The sequence below is a fragment of the Chrysemys picta genome, chromosome 4 (genome assembly GCF_011386835.1).
Source record: "Chrysemys picta bellii isolate R12L10 chromosome 4, ASM1138683v2, whole genome shotgun sequence".
NCBI classification, from domain to species: domain Eukaryota; kingdom Metazoa; phylum Chordata; order Testudines; family Emydidae; genus Chrysemys; species Chrysemys picta.
The window spans coordinates 69,449,357-69,475,336 of NC_088794.1; the positions used below are offsets into that span (position 1 = coordinate 69,449,357).

Genomic DNA, 25,980 nt, shown 5'->3' on the forward strand with positions numbered 1-25,980 from the left:
AGGGTTATTTCCTTGCATTGGCAGGATATTTATTGTCTAGTTTTAGTGTATGGGAGAGATTTTCAAAAGCTCTCAGCATTGGCTCACTATGCTCCCACTGAAATCAATGAGAGTTTTACCACTGACGTCAATGGGAGCAGAGTTAGACCAACGCTGAAGGCTTTTACAAATTTCACATGGGAGCATAGGTAGAACAGGTCCTAAAAAAAAAAAAAAAAAAAAAACCCTCTCCTGTGTACACTGTTTGCTTTCACTTGTCTCAATTTAAGATGCTTTCCAAAATAAGTCCAGCCTTTGTAGTCCTGTCAACAACTACTGTTAGACATTGACTCTGAGCAGAGTTAACAGCCTCAGCTATACACCAAGAATCATGGATGATCGCATGCATAATTCTCCAATTCTCCACTTTTCAGGGCCATGTTTGCAATGGCCCTGAAAAGTGAGTTCATGCCCCTACTACTTTGGGGAGGACTTCACACTTTTCAGGGCTGTCATTTTGGCACCTTTCACAAACACTAAATTTATTTCTCTCTCTCTTTTTTTAAAGAGCTACAGAGAGCACGCTGGGGGGAGGGTCTGAGAACAATGTACACTTTCAGCATGAAAATGCCATGATATCACTCTTTGGCTTGCTAGTATATATATATTTTGGGAGGGGGAAACAGAATCAGGGCCTTTGTACCGTTATGAAAATGCCAAATAACTCCCCTCCCTCCCCCTTATAAAATCATAGAGAAGCAGTTAAATAATATATACCAAGAAGCAAAAAAAAAAAAAAAAAAAACAGCACAAAATATACCATGGTTATTTCTGAAAAATAGTTTTCACTAAAATGCCAGACTATCATTTTATCTGATTTATTTGACTCCAGTTGACAGATCTTAACAGAATGTAAAAATCACCATAGACCTAGAATTTAAGCACAAATGGAGTATTGATCCTATTTTTTATTGTTTTTCCCCCCCACTGGAGGCTCCTCAAGCTGGGCAGAGGCTTTGTTGACCCAATTTGAATCAGACCTATTTGTCTTATGTGTATATATAGAGAGAGCACAGTATCTAAGATCTAACATTATGCAGTTGTAAATTGTCTCTGAGTTCACTTCTAAGTGTTAATGTCACCTCCCACTTGTAGATGGAGGACAGGGTCATAATTCAAAATGATCTGGACAAATTGGAGAAATGGTCTGAGTTAAACAGGATGAAGTTTAACAAAGACAAATGCAAAGTGCTCCACTTAGGGAAAAAAAATCAGTTTCACACATACAGAATGGGAAGAGACCGTCTAGGAAGGAGTACGGCAGAAAGGGATCTAGGGGTTATAGTGGACCACAAGCAAAATATGAGTCAACAGTGTGATGCTGTTGCAAAAAAAGCAAACATGATTCTGGGATGTATTAACAGGTTTGTTGTGAGCAAGACACGAGAAGTCATTCTTCAACTCTACTCTGCTCTGGTTAGGCCTCAGCTGGAGTATTGTGTCCAGTTCTGGGCACTGCATTTCAAGAAAGATGTGGAGAAATTGGAAAGGGTCCAGAGAAGAGCAACAAGAAGGATTAAAGGTCTTGAGAACATGACCTATGAAGGAAGGCTGAAAGAATTGGGTTTGTTTAGTTTGGAAAAGAGAAGACTGAGAGGGGACATGATAGCAGTTTTCAGACATCTAAAAGGGTGTCATAAGGAGGAGGGAGAAAACTTGTTCACCTTAGCCTCTAAGGATAGAACAAGAAGCAATGGGCTTAAACTGCAGCAAGGGAGGTCTAGGTTAGACATTAGGAAAAAGTTCCTACCTGTCAGGGTGGTTAAACACTGGAATAAATTGCCTAGGGAGGTTGTGGAATCTCCATCTCTGGAGATATTTAAGAGTAGGTTAGATAAATGTCTATCAGGGATGGTCTAGACAGTATTTGGTCCTGCCATGCAGGCAGGGGACTGGACTTGATGACCTCTCGAGGTCCCTTCCAGTCCTAGAATCTATGAATCTATGAATCTGTTACCAGCCTCCACTGTCTCTTTTGTTTCAGTGAGGAACTGACTAGAAGTACATTAATCTTATATTAAAAAAAAATAAAATAAAAATCACACCAGTCTAATCATGCCAAAGTAGAGAAATTGACCTTATTTACAAGTGGAAATTATGACATGTTGGCACCCAGCAGACTGCTGTACCAGCCAGCAATACTTGGAAGTCCAAAATCAACAGGTTGCGCTATATATATATCCATGAATGCTCATATATATATATATATATATATATATATATAAAGCTTTAGCTTTACTTACTATATATATAGTAGGAGTAAAGCTAGACTAGGCAGTTAAAGATGGACTAATCAATGTTTGGTTAAAAAGCTGCTGGTATGCTAAAAGCTTAGCAAGAAGATCAATGAAAAGATGCTGATGTATATTGCATATTGATAGGTGTTTTTTTACTGGCTAGAAAAACAGCTAGTTTAAAATATTAAGGGACTCTATTTGACATATGTATAGCGACAGAAAGAAATGGTAAGTGGAAGCTGCTTTAACATTCATTTATTTAAATGTCCTAGAGTTGCACATCTATTCTCCTACTTGCTTGATAAATCTCATCTAACTTTCAGATAGCATCAGATCAAGAATCCTGATGGATCTATGCAGGTTTGCACTATTGTCTGCATTTAATCAGACCATTTTTTCATGCCCTTATTCTGTCTGCATGTAAGTACCTCTTAAAGATCCAATTTTCATAGGCAGCCTACAGTGAATCTAACTGACCTGTATAAAAATTCCTTATTTATTGTTCTCCTTCCTATAACCTCTGTCCACCTGCCTCTGTTTGCCTTTACATTATAGGCCCCTCAAGGAAGGGACATCCCTTATGAATGTCTGGAAAGGGCTTACCATATTATGGGTGCTGCCACAAGCAAATAATGAATAGTTGGAAAGGACTTTGCTTTGGATCATAGAGCCCTGGAATATTTCTCCCCATCTGACTTTTGGAAGGAACCCAGAATATTAAAAAATCAACTTCAGTTTTGCAAATACTCTAATTGATGTTCAATCTCATTTAACTGCTACTATGTTTATTTTTCTATGAGACTCTCACTTGGGTTTTAAGGAAGATTAAACAAAACCAGAAAGGAATGCCAAAATATCAGCACTGTGATGAGATTGTCTAAAAGACAGTATTGCTTTAAACTAAATGAACCAGCTCTTCAGCTGATGTAAGTCTGCCTAGCTCCATTTGCTTGCTTACTTTCATCTGATACTGGAAGATCAGGTGAGGCATAACAAAGATAATTAAATAAAGGAAATAATACATAAGATCAATACATTAATGGATAAACAGAAAGATCCATACATAAAGGAAATAGTTGTGAAGGTTCCCCAGATTAATTTAGGAGTAATTTGAGATGATTTTTTTTTTCAGTTTAGAAGCTTAAAAATCCAGTAAAAGCCACTAAGTGTACCTGATAGAACATCTTATAAACATTATGATTAACTATTTTACAAGAGGTTTTATCTGAGATGTACCATCCTAATGGCCAGGGAAACCGCATGGCTGATGATAAAATATTTCTCAGCTCTAATGCAGAAAGTAAGCACTGATTTGTGATCTGAAGAGACACTGTAGTGCTAGTTCTTTTTAATGGGTTCTCATAAAAATATAACATGCTTGAAACTGTTGTGTATTAAGTTGCCCTAACACCAAAAATAAACAGATATTCATTCTATTTAAAACATCTAGGTGGCAGGTGATGGTTTTTCTCTCTCAGCACATCTTTCATTGCTAGCAGTGCGTTGCACCAAAAACGACACCTGAAATGTTAAAGAATCCCAGCCTAGGTTTCTAAAAGCCAAACATTTGATAATGGAAATTCTTATTTAGTGACCCTGCTGTAAACGGGGTCAGCCTAAGATGGGCTCTTAGTGTATCACATCTGAGGTAATACAAGTGGAAGAGCACTGGCCAATGGTCACTCACAAAAAAAGCCAGTCCTCAGATACTCTTTGGGAGTTATGGAGTTTGTTTCTCCCATTCTCAGCTTCAAAAGGGGTCCCTCCTGCTTCTGCTTAGGCACCTTTTGGATTCAGCAGCATGCCAGCGTCCCTCACACCATTTGATTCAGTATCTACTTAGATGTGTTGCGGCCTCTGGGGGAGAGGATTCCAAGTCATATTTGGGGATTATAAATTGGCTTGTACTGCAAAGTCCAAATCCAGATGTGAATTTCCCCAGGGTTTGGAGGTGTTTGCATTAGGAGTTTTGGCTTGGGCCCACCTGTATGAGGAACTCAAGGTCCCCACTGCTTGCAATAAAGGAGAAAGAGACACACACTTCTGGAGGAAGAAATGACATGGATCAGAGGCCAGGTGGGTTATTAAGCAAAGTGGGTTGCTGGGAGGAAAGGAAGAGTGATTGGGAATACAGGAGGCCATCAAATCCTGCACCCAAAGCCTCTATCGCTGCTGCCTTAACGTGATCAGTAGGAATACTTTTATCAGAGTTCAAGTAGATTAAGACTTCATGAACTTTCCTGGGCTGAGAACATTGGGTCCCTTGCTTTATATTTAAGAACTGTCTCAGTTTGGAATTGTTGGGAGCCTTTATTTAAATTAGAGATCCCTTTCTAGCTATGCATTTCACAGATAGTTAGCTGTGTCTCTTTATGAATACACCATTGTTTTTAACTTCACATGGATGTATTTATTTGTCAGGATGTTCATGCTGAAAGGTGATAATATTAAGAAAAGACAAATTGCCACAGACTTTATCAAGTAAAAATGGTAGAGGGAGTTGTTCCAATTTCATCAGATACTCTGCAGTGATGGGTTTAAAGAAAGATTTTCATACAGATTAAAAATGTTATATGGAGATATTTTCAGCCTAATATATAAAAACATTCACCACCCCAAATCTAATCACAGGTTTCATGTTTACAGCATTCAGTTCTCCCACCTATGCAATTTTATAAGCTTGTGTAAATCAAGTATTGATCTGTTTATGTAGCCAGAAGGCATTTTTCTGACAATGAAGCTTGTTTACACACTGACCAGATCATTTTTTATTCCAGTATGAGATTTGCCTAAATAGAGACTGAGCAAAAACTGAGTAAGGACTTCAGCATGTGGCCCGAGGATTGGAATATTGATTGAAAAAACACCAAATTCCAAAAAACGGATGTGAATTATCATTTTAGTTATCCTGTTCCTAGATTATGTCTCTCAAAAAAACCCAAGCACAGCATAAAATGGCTTGGATCAGCTGGTGTGCAGCCAGGGTCTTGGGAACGTCATACTCTCTATCTGGCCTTCATTTGCATAATGTCTAGGATTTAGGACATACTAATTTGAACAAACATTTGAGTCACATATCTCCTAATTTCCCCATGGAGAATTATTTGCTGTATTTAATACTTCCTTACAACACAAGATTCTTGTTGTATTGCTATGAGATCCTTAAGAGACAAATACTGTATAATTTAACACCAAAACAGTCAATACTACTGCATGTGTGTGAACAGATTCTGAATGCTCATAACATTAACATTTCTCAACCAATTCTCTTCAAATTCATTCCTTAGGTATCAGTGAGATCTACAAAACAAATAAAGTTTGACTAACACTGCTTCATTTGTTTTTGCGTGATATGTATGCAAAATTCCCAGTCATGACATACGAGGAAAACATTTGCTTTCAGCAAACACACCCAGCCCTCAAAACAAAAAGACGTAGCTCAAAATATCAACCCAAGGCCACCCAAAAAAAAAAAAAAGGCACCTCTGAGCTCTGATCAAGCATGGAAATTTTCAGTCAAAAAGGAAATTAAACAATGGTGATGGTTGTGGGTTATAATTACATTTTTAATGTTGTTTTATGTATAGCTTTCACAATAGGAGAAGCTGCAATAAGGCATAGCTTCATGGACTTCAGTGGAGTTATTCCAGATCCAGTTGAGGATTTGTCCCATTAGGTTGCAGGCACAATCTAACTCGTTTACTTGAGGTGAGAGGACACTAATTATTGCCTTAACGCTTAGCTGCAAAAGGAAGGTAACTTTAGTAAATAACACTTGCTAAAATCCATTAACAGCAGATGTACAGAGCACAAATGGTCTAATGATCAAGTGCCACAATGACGTAGCATACTGAGAAGACATGAAGGGACTAAGGAAAAGTGAAGCACAAAACAAACGGAGCCAAATTCTGACTTTGGCCATGCTTTTGTCATTCTCTTCAATGGAAGCCCTGCAGGTACACTTGAAGATAGCCCTGCATTAATTAGATGCAGGATGTAGCCACATACAAGTGTATCGCAATTCTTTCACACAGAAAAGTCATAATGTACAAAAATAACACAAAGATTTTCCTAAAATCTGTTGATGCAAAATAACTTAATCATGGGTAGAGTTCTGTATTTCTCTAGTACTTTTTATCCAAGGGTCTCAAAATGCATTGAATTAACCCTAATTTCATACCGGTGAAGTAGGCATTATTATTCTTATTTTTACAAATGGGGAGATGGAAGGATAGAGTTTAAGTGACTTGTCCCAGTCTGCCCTTGAAGTCTATGGCAGAATTAGTAGCCAATCCTGTAATAAACTAACTAAAGATTTATTAAGTAGGAAAGGAAATGAGAGTTATTTACAAGGTTAAAGCAGGTAACATACACACACAGTGACTAGTTAAGGTTTTGTGTTAACAAACAAAACTAAACAAAAATACCACAGGATCAACTTCAACAGGAGAGACTGAAATATACCCATTCCAGAATTCTCACAGCTCAGTGGTTAGGGCACTCACCTGGGAGGTAAGAAACCCAAGTCCCTGCTTCACATCTGGCAGAGAGAGGATTTGAACCTCTGTCACCCATACCCTGGATGAGTGTTTTAAAACCACTGGGCTATTGAATAATTTTGGGTGATGGATGGTGGCTGCATCCCTGTAGTTTGTGCAGGGCCCAATGCTATAGACATGCTCAGAGGCTGCCTTAAAGCAGTGGTTCTCAACCTTTTTCCATTTGCAGACCCCTAAAAATATTGAATGGAGGTGTGGACCCCTTTGAAAATATACTATCTGTGTATATATATATATATAGTTGAATTCTGTTCAGTCAGTTTTCAGGCTGTGTCTTTCATGGACTCCTTAGACATAGTCCCCGTACCACAGGTTGAGAACCACTGCCTTGGAGCCTATCTACAGATCCAGCCCTATATGCAAGATAGTTGAGTGAATGCCTAGTTTGTGAATCCCACTGGGGCTTAGGTGCGAGTTAGGCTCCAAGCTGCTCAGTGGTGTCAGAAATGAGGTGGCTGTGTACATGATTGACAGAAATGTAGGTGTGTTGGGTGGCAGCTGAGCAGGGGTTTTGAGAATCTAAGTTTTGGGCTTAGGCACCTAAAATCCCCTTTGCGAATCCCATTCAAAGTGTTTAAGTGAGTTGTCCAAGGTCATACAGGAAATCTGTGGCAGAGCCAAGAACTTGAACTCAGATTTCCTAAATCTTAGTCCACTGTCTTAACCCCAAGGCCATCTACTCAGGCCTTAAGCCACCAAAACTCATTGAACCAAATTTATCATCGGAGTAACTTCAGTGAAGCCAGAGGAGTAACAAAGGGGTGCATTTAGCCACTTGTTTCAGTTAGAAAGACTGGAACATCAATTTAATTATTTTTATCTCGTTTAATGGGGCTAAGAATTGTTTAGTAATTTAAAACAGGGACTAAGACACACAAATTGCTGAGTTTGAGTTCTGACTGCCAGTGACATTCTGTGTTGTCATTTAAAGCCTCATATTTAATTGTGCATATATTTTGCTCTTGAGTTGCACACACAACATTTGAGCTGTGCATGTGCACATGCTATGTTTCTGCCTTGGGGATTGTACACAAGCATAAACTTTTTAAAAACTGGGCCACAACCTCATTTCCTCAGTTTCCCCATCTGTAAAGTGACAGCTATAACAGTTTCCCTCCTGCCTACTGTACCTGGCAATGGTGTTGTGAAAATTACTTCAAGGTTGCAAAGTGTTTTAACTATCAAGCACACTACAAACATTAAAAATTAGTACTATTCATAGTAATTTTTCACATAACTATGCTATTGAGCTTCATCAACTTAATATAATCTCAAGAAAGTTGTACTTACAAAAGCATTGTTCAACGTATCCTACACAATTTAGCACAAGGGAGATGCATACTGAATTTTCAATCACCATGATGTTTCACAGGATATGTCTTTCATTCCCAAGCAGATTAATCAATAATTCAAGGACACACTATATTATTTATGAATGTCTCATTTTTTTCCCATTCAACGCCAGAAATCTTTACTTCCGGTACATAATTTTTTAAAAATGAACAGACTCATTCACATCCTTTGCAATTATTACTGTGGAAGGTGCTGAGGTATTTTAGCATGTTAGACCATTAACCCATAAGCCCACAAAATGCCATAATTGCCATGGTAAAAGTTAAACATTTAAAAGTGATTTTTTTGGTAATCTAAAAGACAATGTAAATAACAATGGACGTCCATTGCACAGGGTGTTTAGTAGCTCAGTTCATCAGTTTTGGGATTCTTTCATACAACTATAACCTCAGAGAGGTGGGGTTCAGTCTCCCATACATAGTGTGGATCAAATCTTATTCATGAAGTGCAATTAATTTGGCAAAATGGAATACGCAAAGGGAGATTTCCAAAGGCACGAGCAGAAGTTAGGAACCCAGCTACCATTGGCTTTCAATAGGAATTGGGCACCTGACTGAGCTTTGTGCTCTTGATCATCTCTCCTCAGATGTTATATGCTTAAAAAGTGCTCCTCCTTCGCATTTCTGTAACCTAACAAAGATCGTTAAGATTTTCAATAGTGTAACTTGGTTTTTGTTTTGTTTCTTTAAAAAAAAAAAAAAACACCTCTCTCTTTGAGATGAGGAGACATTTTAAAAGATTGCCCTCAGATACATATAGTCCAGGAGCACAACTTGGAATGTTCTTAGATGTGTAAATCCAAACTATCTCCATTGAAAACACTGCCCATTCCTGAATGTCCTGAGCAGGATTTGGCTCAAAGTTAGGACACTCTGGGAACCGGGTTTGATAGTTTGCTGCTGTTCAGAGTCAGAAGAGGACACGAAGCAGCACAAACTCATTGTTAAACAAATACAGATTCTGATGCCTTTATTCATGGCGAGTAGTGTGTTACTCTGCAATTAGTACAACTGGATTGAATGAGTCTACATGTAGTATAACACACTATTTGGTGTAAGTAAGGCCATCAGATTTTGGCCCTTATAAAGCCCTGTAAATATAAACAGTGCTTAGCAAAGTAGACTCATTAATGCCTTAAACCCTCATTTGTACCAATGTAAACTGGAGTAACTCCGCTGCTTTCAGCGGAATTATTCCAGATTGATATTGGAGAGCTGAATTTGGTCTGATGATTTCTGCCCCAAAGAAATGACAAGGCTGTATTTCACTGGAGTGCTCTAGCACTTCTGGCTCTAATGCAATGTCTTGTCCCATTGAAGTCAATAGTGTTATCTGTATGAATAAGACCAGCATGATTTGCAAGCAAGGGGAGAAAAAACAAAGAAAATGAATAACTTCAAAATGGAAAAGGTTTCAGTAAGGGAAGAAAATTTATTCTTGAGTTTGTGAAAGTATTGTAAGGAATGGCAAAGTAAAACAAAAACCCTAAAAAATGCATTTGTATGTGTTCCTTTTATTTCAGCAGCAGAAAGACCATGTCACACATCACAAACAATCTAAATCCTACACACTGTATTGCCAAACCACTGGCCAATTCAACTCTAATTACACAGTAATAGTATTCTCATGTTAAAATGTAAAGCTTTTAAGTCTCCCTGGAAATCCCACTATAAACTATGTGTCATTTTAAGAACATTCAAAACCAGAACATGACCATAAATCTATAGAGATTGCAGTTAAACAATATCTTTATGCATGAGTCCTGAATGTGTAATGAGAATTGCTTCTACCGAACAGAGGCATGTTTGCTGTAGAAATAAATGAGTCTTCTGCTGGTATCAATAATTTCTCTCAGCTGTAGAATAATAATGTCATTTATGTTTACAGCATGAAAGTAACCCCCTAGTAGTACATTTATGCACCGAAAACCATAACTTACACAATCATGCAAATGGTAAAAGTTACCACAATGTAGCAGTTGCCTAAAGATCAACTTCACTTACTCCATAAGGACATTTCACCATTAAGCCTATAAAACAAAGGTTTCTTCTTTGATTGATTTGAATTCTGTCCACACTATGCTACACCTCACCAATTGCTTAGGAAGGAAAATCCGAAGTGCAACGTTTTCCATTCTTAAAACATGACTCCAATGGGTAGCTGCGTTCCCACTTCTAACACTCAGGGTTAGTAATTCCAAACTGTGGAAAGCATTTACTGTCTCATCCCTAAAGCAAAATGTGTTTCTACAATAAGACTTAATGAATTTCCAGTTACTCCTGGCATATTATCAGGGCCGGCTCTAGGCACCAGCAAAACAAGCTGGTGCTTGGGGCGGCACATTTTTAGGGGCGGCATGGCCGGCGCCAGAATGCCGCCCCTAAAAATGTGCCCCGGCCGCCCTAGCTCACCTCTGCTGCTGCTGCCACGGCGCACGAAACAGCTGATTCGCGCGCCGCTGCTCGCCCTCCCTCCCAGGCTCTCAAACCTGGGAGGGAGGGGGAGCAGCAGCACGCGAATCAGCTGTTTTGCGCGCTGCGGCGGCTCGGGGTCTCCCCCTCCCTCCCAGGCTCTCAAACCTGGGAGGGAGGGGGAGAAGTGGCGCCTGCGCCGCGTCCACTCAGAGTCTCCCCCTCCCTCCCAGGCTCTCAAACCTGGGAGGGAGGGGGAGATCCGGATCGGCCGTTTCGCGCGCCGCTGCTCTCCCTCCCTCCCAGGTTTGAGAGCCTGGGAGGGAGGGCGAGCAGCGGTGCGCGAATCAGCTGTTTCGCGCGCCATGGCAGCAGCAGCAGAGGTGAGCTAGGGCTTGAGAGCTAGGGTTTGAGAGCCTGGGAGGGAGGGGGAGAAGCAGCGCCCGCGCCGCGGCCACTCAGAGTCTCCCCCTCCCTCCCAGGCTCTCAAACCTGGGAGGGAGGGGGAGATTCCGAGTGGACGCGGCGCGGCGCCGCTTCTCCCCCTCCCTCCTAGGCTTGAGAGCCTGGGGGGAGGAGGCAGGGCTGGGGATTTGGGGAAGGGGCGGAGTTGAGGCGGGGCCGGGGGTGGGGTAATTAAATAAGGGGGGGGGGGGGCGGCCAAAATTGTTTTTGCTTTGGGCGGCAAAAATCCTAGAGCCGGCCCTGCATATTATCGTAGCAAAATGGTATCACTGAACCTAAGAAAATTCCCTATTTTCCATGGATACTTCCAATTATACTAACAAACTTTTCCAGAGAACTCCACTGCAGTTCTTAAAGGAGAACACCCTGTAATACTGATTTTTTAAAAAGGCTCCCATGGTGATCCTGGCAATTACAGATTGGTAAACCTAAATTTAGTACCAGGCAAATTGGCTGAAACTATAGTAAAGAACAGAACTATCAAACGCATAGATAAACACAATATGTTGGGGAAGAGTCAACATGGCTTTTATAAAGGGAAATCATGCCTCAGCAATCTATGAGGGTGTCAGTGAACATGTGGACAAGGGTGATTCAGAGGATATAGTGTACTTGGACTTTTAGAAGGCCTTTGAGGAGGTCCCTCACCAAAGGCTTTTAAGCAAAGTATGCAGTCATGAGATAAGAGGGAAGGTCCTGTCCTGGGTCAGTGACTGGTTACAAGATAGGAAATATCCACAGTTTTCATAGTGGAAAGGGGTAAATAGTAGGGTCCTCCAAGGATCGATACTGGAACCAATGTTATTCCATATACTCATAAATGATCTGGAAAAAGGGATAAACAGTGAGGGGGCAGAATTCATAGATGATACAAAATTACTCAAGATAGTTAAGTGTGACGCTGACTGTGATGAGTTACAAAGGCATTCACAAAGCTGGGTGACTGGGCAACAAAACAGCAGCTGAAATTCAACGTTGATAAAAGCAAAATAATGCACACTGGAAAACATAATCCCAACTACACATATAAAATTATGGGGTCTAAATTAGCTGCTACCACTCAAGAAAAAGATCTTGGAGTCATTGTGGATAGTTCTCTGAAAACATCTGCTCAGTGTGCAATGGCAGTCAAAAAAAAGCTAACAGAATTCTAACACCCATTAGGAAAGGGAGTTTAATTGGATTGGAGAATCAAGGTCTGTGTGTTTAAAGATGTTAGTGGACATGTCTAAGCCCTCACGAGAGGCTTTATCTGCCCGATGCTACTCTCTTAAGGGCCAACATGAATCTTTAAAATTTACTTCCAAAATCCTTATATGGGAAAATGGTCTCTTCTTCCCAGGTGTCCTCTCAACTCTTTACATTGAGGTGGTTCCCTAACCTCAAACAAAAAATGGACGAACTGTATTAGTTCAGAGGAACAAACAATGCTATTAAAACAAAAAAAAGTCTCCCTTTCCCCTGATCCCCACTTTTTTTTGACATGATACCTTTGCTGAGAACCTGAAAGAAGGTCAGCCATAGATGAAGTCCCCAGGATGAGGTTATGGGTCACAGGCATAGCAACAGAGGAAGTGGCAAATAAGAGGGTATAGAATTTAGAAGATGAGGCTGTAGGGCTCAGGAGAGGGAGAACAGCTGCTGTGGTGCTGAGGGTAAGGAGGAAAGTTAGAACAACCAAAGATAGGTTGGAGGCAAATCCAGGCATAATAAGCACATCATGGGAAAACTGTGAGTATAGCTGTGTATGAATCTCTGGGTCTGAATGGTAGCACAAAACGTTTGGGATCATGGCAGTTTCAGCATCATTTGTGCTTCTAAAATGCCCCCCCCCAAAAATAATGTCCATATTATCTTATTTCCCATGGTTAATTCTGTGATGATTTCCCTGGGTGGATGTAAATCTGTATGTTTTTATAAAACAACACATTCTTCTCTCCATGAAGGGGCAGTAGTGTATACTAGATTACTGTTTAGAGACTAATTATATGCACACACAGAGATATACCGGTGCCCCCTTCCCTAGTAAATCCCAAAAGAAAATGCCCAGGCTCTGTTTCCATAGCAACCAAACTACAGTGATGTTCCATGCATGGGTTTATACATTGAGTTAGTTGTAGATGAATCCTTTGGTATTACTACTAGAACAGAATACTGAAGACTGTAAGTATTAAAAAAGCACACAGACAATAAAAATGTGATTGTATATGAGAGAGTATGTATTACTCATCGTTTGGTTTACAGGGGATGATCCTGCAAAATATGGAGCATCTTTAATAGATTCATATACTTTAAGGCCAGAAGGGACCATTAGATCATCTAGTCCAGCGTTTTTCAAAGTTAGGGTTGTGACCCAGTACTGGGTCGCAGCATGTAAGGCACTGGGTCACTCTGGTCTGCACTGCCGACTGGGACATTAAAAGTCCCGTTAGCGGTGCTGCCCAGCTAAGACAGGCTAGTGCCTACCTGCTCCGACACCGCGCTGCACCCCAGAAGCGGCCAGAAGCGGGTTTGGCTTCTAGGCAGGGGGGCCACAGGGTTCCACGCACTGCCCCCGTCCTGAGCACCAGCTCCACACTCCCATTGGCCGGGAACTGATCAATGGGAGCTGGGGGGGGTGTGTGCCTGTGGGCGAGAGCTGCATGCAGCTGCTTGCTCACCTCTGCCTAGGAACGAGACCTGCTGCTGGCCGCTTCAGGTGCAGCGCAGTCCGCAATGCCAGGACAGGTGGGAAGCATGCCTCTGCACCCCGGTGGTGCCGCTAACCAGGATCTGCCAGAAGTAAGTCCGTGCCCCAACCCCTCACCCCAATCCCCTACCCCAACCCTGAGCCTCCCAAACCCCAAACCCCTTCATGCACCCCAAACCCCTCATCCTTGGCCCCACCCCAGAGCCTGTACCCACAGCCCAGAGTCCTGACCCCTTCCCACACCCCAACCACTTGCCCTAGCCCTGAGCCCCCCCCAACCCAGAGCCCTCTCCTGTACCCCAAACCCCTCATCTCCAGGCCCACCCCATAGCCTGCACCCCCAACCCACAGTCCTGACCCTCTCCCGCACCCCAACCCCCTGTCCCAGCCCTGAGCCCCTCCAAACCTGGAGCCCCTCCTTCAACCCAAACCCCTCATCCCCGGCCCACCCCAGAGCCTGCACCCCTAGCCCAGAGCCCTGACCCCCTCCTGCACCCCAACCCCCTGTCCCAGCCCTGAGCTCCCTCCCACACCTCGAACCTCTCTTTCCCAGCTCCGTCGGGTAGCAGGCATCAACAATTTTCTTCAACTGGGTCCCCAGAAAAAAAGTTTGAAAACCACTGATCTAGTCTGACTTCCTATATAACACAGGCCATAGAATGCCACTCAGTTACCCCTGTTTTGAGCCCAAGAACTTGTGTTTGACTAAAATATATCTTCAAGAAGAGCATCTTGATTTGAAGACTTCAAGAGATGTAGAATTCATTTCTGTTGATAGTTTGTTCACATGGTTATACCACCTTCGCTGTTAAAAATCTATGCCTTACTAGTTTTAATTTATCTGACTTTACCTTCCAGCCATTCATTCTTGTTATGCCTTTCTCCACTAGATTAAAGATCTGTTTAGTAAAGTAGAACCTCAGAGTTATGAACACCAGAGTTATGAACTGACCAGTCAACCACACACCTCATTTGGAACCAGAAGTATGCAGTCAGGCAACAGGAGAGACACACAAAAAAGCAAATACAGAACAGTACTTTGTTAAAAGTAAACTGCTAAAAAAATGAAGGGAAAGCAGCATTTTCCTTCTGCACAGTAAAGTTTCAAAGCTGTGTGAAGTCAATGTTCAGTTGTAAACTTTTGAAAAAACAATCATAACGTTTTGTTCAGAGTTACAAACATCCTCCATTCCCGAGGTGTTTGTAACTCTAAGATTCTACTGTACTTTCTATGAGGAGATGAGCACTCTGAAGTGTCATTGACCTCAATGGAAATTGAGGGGTTTAGTACCTCAGGCCTGAACAAACTAATGCTAACAAAATCTAAAAAGGCAAGTTATAAAAGGTTTCTTTTAGTGACATTTTAAAATTTTCATCATGTTTCTGTTATAATCTCATTATTCCATTTATTTTTTTAAAAAATGTTTTGTTAGTTTAAATACTATAGCTGAAGGATTGAGGCTATTAAGGAGTAGTTGAGTTTCACAAAAACACTTAGTGACACAATGGTGGGAAAGGGACACAATGAGCAAAATCATAGAAATGTAAGGCTGGAAGGAACCTTAATAGGTCATCTACTCCATCTAGTCCAAGAGCTAATGTGCCAGTGGTTTCCTGTACGTGGTATATGCATGTGGGAGTGTTAACTCTAAACCAAAGGATAAGATTTATACATTATTAAATAGGATACCATCATTTCTTTTAATTCAACTAATTAGCATGCATTATTATAAAACACAGCTTCTGTTACCAGCATTTAACAGCCTTTACAGTTATCTATTCTGGCCTAGCAGGCAAACACCATATAAGTGAATTAAGGAAAGAACAAAATAAAGAGAAGATGCAATTCCTATTTAAAATACAAGTGTTTTCAGTGTTTAAGCTTTCATGTTCACTTCATGGAAGGCAGGCTCATTTTAAGCAGGGTCTAAAATCCAATCTGTTAATTCCCAATCTCAAGGAAACTGGAAAGGGGAAACAAACCTTAGCTATACTATATTGTCAGACAGGTCCTTGTCATACTGTTAAATAAAGATTTCCATTATGGTTAAATATTGTTACACATTTTGCTCTCTTTTTATATCACATGTAAATACACTCTGCTGAATACCAAAAAAACCCATATTTGATGCCTGATCCTATAATCCTTACTCCTGAGAGTAATTCACTGAGGAAAGTAGTCCTGTTTGTTTCAGTGAAACAACTCACTTGAGAGAAGATTATTCATGTGAAGGATTGGGTTCGTTGTATTTTTGTTTTCTTTTTTATTTCAAAGAGAAAAAATATTTTCTGTGACAAATATTCCAGGCTGACAAATATTAATTTTGGGTAAATTGCACATGAGGATTGTGTTCTGCTAGGTTTGTTTTTTATTGGTGGGGTTGTAACTTGCTTTAAAAATAGCAGCATAAATCCTTACAGAAACAAAATAAGGGAAGTATTCTTCATTTGTCCGTTAAAAAAGTTGTGGATCCAGAATGGAAGAGGAATTTATTACAGAGCGATAACTGCATTAAATACCCATTAGCATTTTCTTTTTATTGTCCCATAATCATTAACTCATCTACTGTAGTTACAATATAATTGTATTTATAATGAACAAAAAGGTATTAATGTGGCCATAATGTAATTATGTCATGACCAAGCAATAATAGTAGTACCATTAAACCAAAGTGCTATATAAGTTCTGAGACATGAGCTATGGTTACATCTACATATATGGTGGACTATAGAATACAGACACTACCCTCCCAGCTAGCATGGCTATAAATACCAGTGTGAACTGTGAGGTATGGGTTAAGCAAGCAGAGTAGATACCCTACACAGCCCACATATCACATGTAAATGCCTCTAAATGCCAAATAAATATTTCTCATGTCTACACTACTATTTTTAGCAGTGTAATGTCCCACTGTCTCCCCTGCCAAAGCCTTTCCCCCCTGCCCAACCTTTCACTATGGTGTATAACTACACACTGCAGTGACAAATGTGGATGCAGTCTGCCTTTCACATGTAGTTCCTGAACTCTACACACCACCCTAAGTATAGACATAGCCTATCTTCTTACTTCACAAGCTTCACACACAATGATATCTAGGTGCCCCTGGAGGTGGGTGACATCTAAAAGTGGGCAGGCAAAAGTGACAAGTAGAGGTACACATAGGCCTTGGCTACACTCGCGGATTCACAGCGCTGCCGCGGCAGCGCTGTGATGCGCGAGTGTAGTCGCGCCGCCAACGCTGCGAGAGCTCTCTCGCAGCGCTGCAAGTACTCCACCTCTCCGAGGGGAATAGCTTGCAGCGCTGCGAGAGAGCATGCAGCGCTGCAGGCGCTGATTACACTGGCACTTTACAGCGCTGCACTCGCTGTGCTGAGGGGGGGGGTGTTTTTTCACACCCCTGAGCGCAGCAAGTGCAGCGCTGTGAATTGCCAGTGTAGCCAAGGTGAACTTTAGCCTGTGGGTAAATTTTTCAAAAGTGCTTAAGTGACTTAGAAGCCTAAGTCCCATTTTTTAAAGGGACTTGGGCAGTGAGGGCCAGATTTACAAAGGTATTCTGGTGTCTAAAGATGCAGATAGGCACCTAGTGGAATTTATGAAAACACCTAAGTAACTTAGTGCCTAACTCCCATTGAATTTCTTAAGTCACTTAACTGCTTTTGAAAATGTTACCATAGTATCTGATGTAAATCAGTGAAAAGTTAGATCCAGGATGGCAGAGCAGAACAAACAGCCAGTTAAGAGTTATATTCTATAACTTCAGGCATCTCCACAGCAGAAATTAAGGCCAGCAGAGCAGCTCTCCACTATGCGCAAAAAGGTAGTTCTGGTCTGCAGAGGATTTCAGTATTTCAGAGTTTGATTTTGTCCACAAAAGGGAAAGCCTTGAGGTCCCTGCTCTGAGGTGGGCTGCCCCAGAGCCACAGACTCCAGTCCAGAAGCCAAGCCATCAGTAAACATTTTCACCATATAAGACCCTAACCCTTGTCCCATTGAAGTCAGTGGAATTTCTTCCACTTGGCTCTAATTGAAGAGCCATAAATCCAGATAACATTGTTGCTGAACCAAACTAATCTAGAAATTTCATCCAAATCCTTTAGCCAGTTACTTTGTATGCAAGTTGATGGTAGTGTCCAGGGAAACAACCTATGTCATAAATGGAACAGATGGGACAGAAGGAAAAGTTATCCCCAGCAACATCAGGAGATGATGCCAAATGGCCAGTGAAATTAAATGTCAGTTAAGCATCTCTCTACCTGCATGTCTACTATATGTAAGAAAGTTTCTAAAGGGTCCAAAAGAAAAGCCTAATACATGTATTTATGTATATGTGAAAAATCCATAGCTTGAAGGGTTAAAACAAGCTGGTGAAGAATTACTATAACCCAGTAGAACGCACCATAATGAGACAGATTCTAGTGCAACCAAACTATAACATACTTTATTTTTGAAGCACACTAACTATGATCAAGCCTACTTCCATTGAAGTCAATGGCAAATTTTCCAATGACATTAATTAAATTTTTTTTTTAAATTAATGGAGATATCCCATCTCCTAGAACTGGAAGGGACCTTGAAAGGTCATCGAGTCCAGCCCCCTGCCTTCACTAGCAGGACCAAGTACTGATTTTTGCCCCAGATCCCTAAGTGGCCCCCTCAAGGATTGAACTCACAACCCTGGGTTTAGCAGGCCAATGCTCAAACCACTGAGCTATCCCTCCCCCCCTTAAAAATAAGGGAGATATCCCATCTCCTAGAACTGGAAGGAACCTAGGAGGACCAAGTACTGATTTTGCCCCAGATCCCTAAGTGGCCCCCTCAAGGATTGAACTCATAACCCTGGGTTTAGCAGGCCAATGATCAAACCACTGAGCTATCCCTCCCCCCCAATAGAGCAGGATCTAGCTCTAATACTGCAGTTTGATGTCTAATCCATATCACAGTTAGATTTTTTTGGCACAATTCTACCTGGAATGCAGAAGCGTGATATGAAAGGGGTGTTTTGTTTGCACACTTGGAATGGAAAACTGACTTGGAACGAATTGTATAACAGAGAAGCCAGCAGTGGGGAATTTGTGACACAAAATTTTGGAAGGAAAACTTACAGTTTATCAAAAAGAGAAGGTTAAGAATGGTTTAAGATTTGTGATTTAAGACTAAAAATAAAGGAAGAAATCAAAAGTGCAAGCTAGCTAAAAAGCACCAGTTTTATACAAGGCTACTTTAAAAGTACAGCTGAAAAATTACAGTTACTCGTTTTCCACTGTTAAAAATGTGTTTTTAATGGGAACAACAGTGACTTGTGAAACTTGATACTGTGAAATGTAATAGAGGACAAAAATTAAACTAGAAATGTGAATTATAAAACCCCATACATTATGTGCATAAGTGCACAGCTATGGCCTTTGGTTGATTAACATTAACTTTTGCACAAACTGATTAAAAAGTAATCGTTTTAGTGCCCTAAAAATATTGTAGCATTAAAAGGAAGTTTCATAGGCAATAAAACATAAATTCCTTTCTTTATCACATTAAACTTCCTTTGCACAGTCCATATTGTAGCCCAATCGTTCATTTCTTGTAGACTCAGAACTCCTTCTGAATTAATTAAGGCTTTTCAGGCTCCTAATCAGCAATGCACTTCAATATGTGCTTAACTTTAATCACGTGCTTAAGTCCATTCCAATTTAGCAAAGCCCTTAAGTATGCACTTGACTTCAATGGGACTTAAGAATCTTCTTAGGGTTAAGCATATCCTTTAGTGTTTTGCTGAACTGGGACCTCAAGGAATGAAGGACTGAGAATGTGAGGGAGTAAATATTAGATTAGGTTAAAAAGCTAAGATTCCCATTGACTTCATTTGGCTAAAAAGACTCTCACTGACTTCTACTGATTTTGGATCAGGTCCTAAACCCCCAGTTGTGCAAGAGCAGAGCCATGTACCCCTGGTGGAGTAGAGACAGCACAATCCATTTGCTTCAATGAGAAGAGGAGTTGCAATTTTGTCTGGCTACTACTTGGGTCTAGCACAAATGTATGTTGCAAGGGGGGACATAATGACAGACTGGATCTTGGCCTATATAAAATAAATAATTTGGGTATTTTCAAATTACTAAAATAAGCAAATATACAAAAGATTAAGATTTCAGAATGAATGCAAAATGGTGCCTTTTGGGAGCAGCTCAACCAGATAGAAATTCTATGTGTATTACCAATACAATTCTGCCATACGTGAGTTAATGTAGTGAAAGGTGAATGTAGTAGTGAAATTTTGCCCATGCTACCCTACCAATGTATGTCAACCATGGGATGGAGGGATGGGAGAGTAATTTAGACTCTCATTCAGTCTTTGACCTCTCTCCTGAGACTGTCAAGAAGGGTACCAATTAACACAAAGTGGGGCGATGGCTTTTTTGACAAAAATACTATTCCAACAGGAAATAAGAAACCATCATCTCTATTTGTGAAGAATTTTAGTCATCATTTATCATGGTTAGCATGGAATCAATGACCTAGAAGTAGGAGGATCCACCACATTGTTAATTCTTTGACCTAACTACCCCTCCTCCCTCCCCGGGACTATATCTCCCCAATTGTGCTGTGGATGAGAATCTGTACTTGTCAGAAAGAAAATATTTTCTCTCATTAACCAGTGATGCCATTTTAACCTGGAAAGAAGCAGCCCAAGCATTAAAAAATGTTGCTGTCAGATATCAGTGATCTCCAAAAGGGACATTGCAGAACATGAAAAATGAAAACTTCTTACCCTAATAAAGAGGATCTTCTCTCCAACTCTGTACCGTCCTTGTGAAAGACGCTCCACACAGAATTTATTGGGGCATTTACAAGGAGGATCTTCAGAAATGTGTTTGACCTGAAAAACAAGTTATTTTTGTATCTCTTTCATAGAGTGTATCTGCAGCAAACTGTTCAAAAGGGCAGTTAACATAATGTCATGCCTTTGATTTATTCTCTGTCATCATGACAAATGACTTCTTCCTAACACCTCTTCAGGCTTTTAATTAAGGCACTATTGCTGAAATTGTCTTACTTCTTTTTTCTCTCAACTCTAATGTTTTTAATAGTATGTCACTGAGTGACTTTTTAAGACACTGATTTCAATTCCATCATTCCTACTAATGGGCAAAATCATGAAATCTATATTACATTTCTATGTGGTCCATAGGGAACAATCCCGGTGCATTCAATGGTTTTTTTGCTGAATTAAGAATGAGTAAAAACTGAATGAAGACTTCAGGATTTGGCACGTCTGATGCATGTAAAGCCTTGAATCAAATAGTAATAAACCTCATATAGCATTCAGATATTAGGACCACAGGCTGTCCTCTTACATTAAGCCATGTGAAAGGGGGGGGGGGGAAATTGGTGATCACAGCTTTTTCAGGGCCACTTTTTTCTCTTGCTCTGCAGAGTTTCTGGCATAGCTTGGGGACTCACAAGAAAGACCCTATAGATCTTAAAATATCTGCAGAAGGATCCTTTGCATCAGTAATGACAATATAGATGATGTGTCCTTCCTTTGGGTCATGGGCAGAGTTCAGATGGGCCCAAGGACTGAGCCATAATTTCTTCTTGAAATCTACGTGTATTTTCAATTACATAAAATGGTAACATTAAACAAACCTATATTCTTACGTATTAAAAATATTAAAATGAAAAATAAATACAACAGCAGTTTTTTAAAGCATCTGTGAAATCCAAGGTTGTCAGGATTCCCAAGTCAAAAGGGAATTCCCAGGTGTGGAAAAATAAAGTAGAAGCCAGTGATGCTCTCAGACACTCAGTTTGCCATGGAATTGCACTATATAATTGAGTGATGAACTTAGCCCAAAGTTTGTTAATCTGAGGTTGATGATATGTGAATGGAATTGAACTCTACTGATTTTTAGTGGGTAGATTTACAATTTAATCCACCTACAATTCTCAGATGAAAAGTAAAGGAAGTCCAGGTATTGGAGTCCTGAGTATATCTGATACACAAAAAGGAGGCTGTCCAGTAATTTCTCCAGCAGGGCTTCTCTACTAATAAAATTAACACTACTTTAGCTTAGCGATAGAGGACCTGACTTCCTACTATCGTCCCCTTGCATAGCCATTTACACCTGGGTAAAACACTATGCCCTGGTCATGAGCCAGGACCCAAGCTAAACTCAGTGCCATTCAGAAGAGCTGCAGGGAGAAAGGTGCCATTTATGTTCCCCCTATCCTCAGCTCTGAGATGTTCACGAGTGCAGGGACATGGCTGAGGTAGATGATGTGCTGCTGTTCTCTCATGATTGCCTGCTGTTGCATTAGCCAATTGGGGGTTGTTATAGCCAGGTGTAATTTAGAGTTGCCTTGAGGCTTCTCTAAGTTACTCGTGTAAAAAATGGACCCCAAAGCCCAGGGATCAGGGATGAACAAGGGCTGTTGAAAGCTACTTTTGTCCCACTCCTCATTTACATCAGCCAAACTTCAGCTCCAACTGAGAATTCAGCTTTGAATGTGAAACCAGTGACATTAATATTTAGTAGATGTATATTCTGAACTTTTAGGTGATCTTAAAGTAGCACAACCATCAATGTCAAAGAGCAGATCTGGTTGAGTGAACTCTAATTTGACATTCAAATAGCACTTCCGCTAAGAAACAACACTGACAAGAGCATGAAGGCAATCATTTCCACATACTGTCCTTCTCTTGGATGAAAGCTGACCTAATGTATTGATGTCAAATGAAACAAAATGCAGGAGGCACTTTTCAAAGGTTTTGTCCACTTCACGTAACACTCAACAGACCTTTTCAGATCCAGTTTGTAAACTAAGGCCCCATAAAAAGAGACTGAGAACAGAAAGAAAGCTGTTAGAAAACCTTACTGATGAAAGTTTGAGTAACACTGTCTTAGACAGGAAAAACGCCAGGGTCATGTACTGGGGCTCTGTTAGGTATTTTGGTTGTCTGACAAAAATACAGGAACAGATCTGTTATACAGAGTAGGAGGTTTTAGGATTTAGGCTTTATACTTGAGGGAAAATTTTAACATGTCAAAGGAATGTTCTTTTTGTTGGAGGTGACTGGGGATATGGATAGATGTAAAAAGCGAACAAGTTAACTAACATCATTTTTTCTGTAATTGATCTCCTCAGCTGACCGGCAGGAAGAGGAACTTTTAAAATTGACTTACGCTCTATCACCTAATTTGAGGGCTTTCCACCTTATTGCTAAAATGATCCAGTGTTACCATCTATTCCTTTCGGGAATAATTGCTGAGAATGATTCCTCCCTCTCTCAAAAATGTGCAGTAATATTGTCATGAAATTTACTTCATAGCTTGAAATTATACTTGGCAATAAACACATTGAAAATGGTCATTGGGATTGATTTTCTTTTCACTTAATTGTTTTAACACCAGAATAATTCCAGTGACCCCAATGGAAAATCTCCTCTCATTCACACTGGCATAGATCAAGAGTATTAGGTCAGGGATGTTGAATATCAAACCAATCTTAAGATATTCTGGACCTCTACCATCTGCATAAATCAGGAGTAACTCTACTGAAGTCAATGGGTCATATTGAATGTAGGTTGCAGGTGGCGCAAGAGGTATATATGGACTTATATGTCCTCTGAACTTGGGACTGTGTACCAGAGTGATCCTCTAAATGCTCCCCAAATCAGTTTCCCCTGGGCCCCCAGGGTCTAACAGGAAGAGATCGTCAGTACATAGATACATGCCAACCATGCCCTCTGGTGACACTCCTTATACTAGAAGCTAGCAGAAAGGTGGTGTAGGATCTGTTATGATATGCTGCCATGCTGCCAAGGATTCACCTGAGCAGGGGGAGGCCTCTAGTAGCTAGGTCTGCTACCTTTAGGGTTGCTTTGTTCTGGGTAAGTAGCATACAGCAGCTCAGTATTGGGGAGAATCAAAGCCAATCCATTTATACCAGTGTAAAAACTGATACAAACCAGAGGATAATTGAGCCCTTACTGCTGCGTTTGCCATTGCTGCCTCCACAACCTCACTGGCCTGATGGGCATAGAAGTATTATTGACTGGAATTTAAAAATCAAATATGGAAGTGGAGGGCAAAATGAAACCCTGTCTTATTTTTTTGTGTCTGGATTGTATGAGTGCTGCCATTAGTTTATAGTGTGTGAGTCTGGGGGCAGTGAGGATCAGGAATTTAACTGAATAAATTCAACCCTTTCTATCCCTACTGCTTTTTAAATTAAAGAAGATGGCTGGAGACAGCCTTCATACTCTCTTCTCTGTTCCCCTGAGATATACAGTCACCTCTTCCATTCTAAACATACCCGCATTCTCCACAATTCTCCTAGAAAAGCAATGAGTGGGTTTGCATAGTTAAAGATGACACAAAATATAAAAGTTAAATGTAACTTATTTACATTGTAAAAATACATTTTTCATGAAAAGAATGAACATTATATTCCATCTGCTCATTGTAACACAAAAGTGGCACAAAGGTTTTTCAAGAAGCGCTTTGCAACTCCCAGGTGGTACATCTACCATGTGATATAGCAGTTACTATAGTAACTGTTTCTTTTTATAGAATATATTTGTAATTTCCTAGTTAACCTCTTCATTGCTTCAAAATATCTCTTTCAGCTGATTCCAGCTGTTTCAAAATGAACCCTCTAGTGGAGTGTAACTGAGAAATATGGTATAAAGAGCTTAATTAATTGTAAAGCAACTATTTTCCTTGGTAATAGTGAGGAAAAATCTATTTTGCACTTGTTTTATGCTATAAGAGACATACAGAACTAGAGCATAAAAAGATGCTCAAATAACTCAAAAATGTTTTGTTAGAAATATGTACAAGTCAGTAACGGACAAATCTCACAGTCCTGACTCAGTCCTTCCTCAGGCAAAACACCAACTGAGAGTTTAGTGAACAACTAGTTCAAAAAAATAAAATAAAATAAAAATAATGACAGCCAGACCTGGCCCTCAGTAAGAACTTCAGCACTGCAAAGCTGGGCCAAATTGCAGATTTCCACTATCCACTAAAATTCCCCAAACTGTAAATAATTGTGGTCACAAGTGATATTAATTGTAGATGCTTGCAAATCTTATTGTTGGACCTCTAAATGCGGTGAGATGTCAAACTCAGGCCCTTATATCCTGTGTATGTCAGAATGTGTCAGGAAGATGTTAGTCTATTTTTTTTGTTGAAATCTCATGATAAGAAGCTTGCCCAAGCACACTTACAGCATCATCCAACAGTTTTCCTGTGCTCTTTTTCCCTGGAGACTTTGTTGGAGAGGGTGAAGGAGACGGAAGAGGGGCTGAAAGTATTTCCTCTTGTTCAATCTCTTTCTCCAGCTTTATTAACCCAGGAGGTTCCACACCAAACCTTTTGAAAACAAGCAAACAAATTACCAGTGCTTACAAAGAATTTCATATCTTAATAGATCATGATGCATAAACTTCATGCATACACAGCTGTGCAACACAAAATTGCTAAACACACTAATGAAGGGATGAGTACATGATATATTATTGTAGCTGCTATCAGTATAATAAATATGCAGTGTGAAATTAAAATAGCATCTCTCATTTAATCAAATTTACAATAAATGGGCTTAGTCTTCAGCTTGTTGTTTGTTAGAGAAACATCTATAAATATGTGATATGGTATTTGGTATGTGATAGACACATCGCAAAATTGTTATGATATGAGAGTTCAGTTCAGAGAACATCTACTTCGCATTTCACCATCCCCTCAGACTTTTTCTAGGAATTATGAAAACTTAAATAGTTCATAATAAATCGATATGAGAAAAGATTAATCTGTTTTACCTGAGCATAACCCACCGTAACAGGTATTATGCCCAGTTTACAGATGGGTAAATGGAGACAGATTCAGGCCAAATTTTTTCAAGAGCCACTGATTTTATGCACCTCAGTTTTTGGGAGCCCAACTTTGAAACTGTGGTGGGGTTTTTTTGTTTTGTTTTGTTTTAAGAACTGTGCAGTACTCACTGTTCCAATTGAAGTGAATCCCTGAAAATCTTAAAGGGTCTCAAGTTTGGCACTCAAAAAATTGAGGCACCCAAAATCAGTGGTTACTTTTACAAGTTTGATTGTAAGTTATTTGGTCAATGTCATATAACGAGTGAGTAGCAGAGTTGAGAACAGAATCCCAGAATCCTGATGCCCACTTCACAGAACTAACCACTGAACTACACCCCATCTTTTTCTTTTTCA

At 40.2% G+C, this 25,980-nt stretch overlaps 1 protein-coding gene across 11 annotated transcripts in view; it reads right to left on the bottom strand.

The window, feature by feature from the left end:
* Window positions 1-25,980, bottom strand: part of GAS2 (growth arrest specific 2) — a 166,387-nt gene that overhangs the window by 32,442 nt on the left and 107,965 nt on the right. For 9 of the 11 annotated variants that reach the window (XM_024103542.3, XM_008166267.4, XM_042855406.2 and 6 more), the window contains 2 exons: window positions 24,982-25,126; window positions 20,518-20,625 (listed from right to left, as the gene is read on the bottom strand). In XM_024103542.3, coding sequence (XP_023959310.1) covers window positions 20,518-20,625; window positions 24,982-25,126 — 253 coding nt within the window. Of the gene's footprint in view, window positions 1-5,834; window positions 6,019-15,687; window positions 15,718-20,517; window positions 20,626-24,981; window positions 25,127-25,980 lie in introns of those variants that run through there. The other 2 variants (XM_065592554.1, XM_065592555.1) reach the window with 2 other exon arrangements.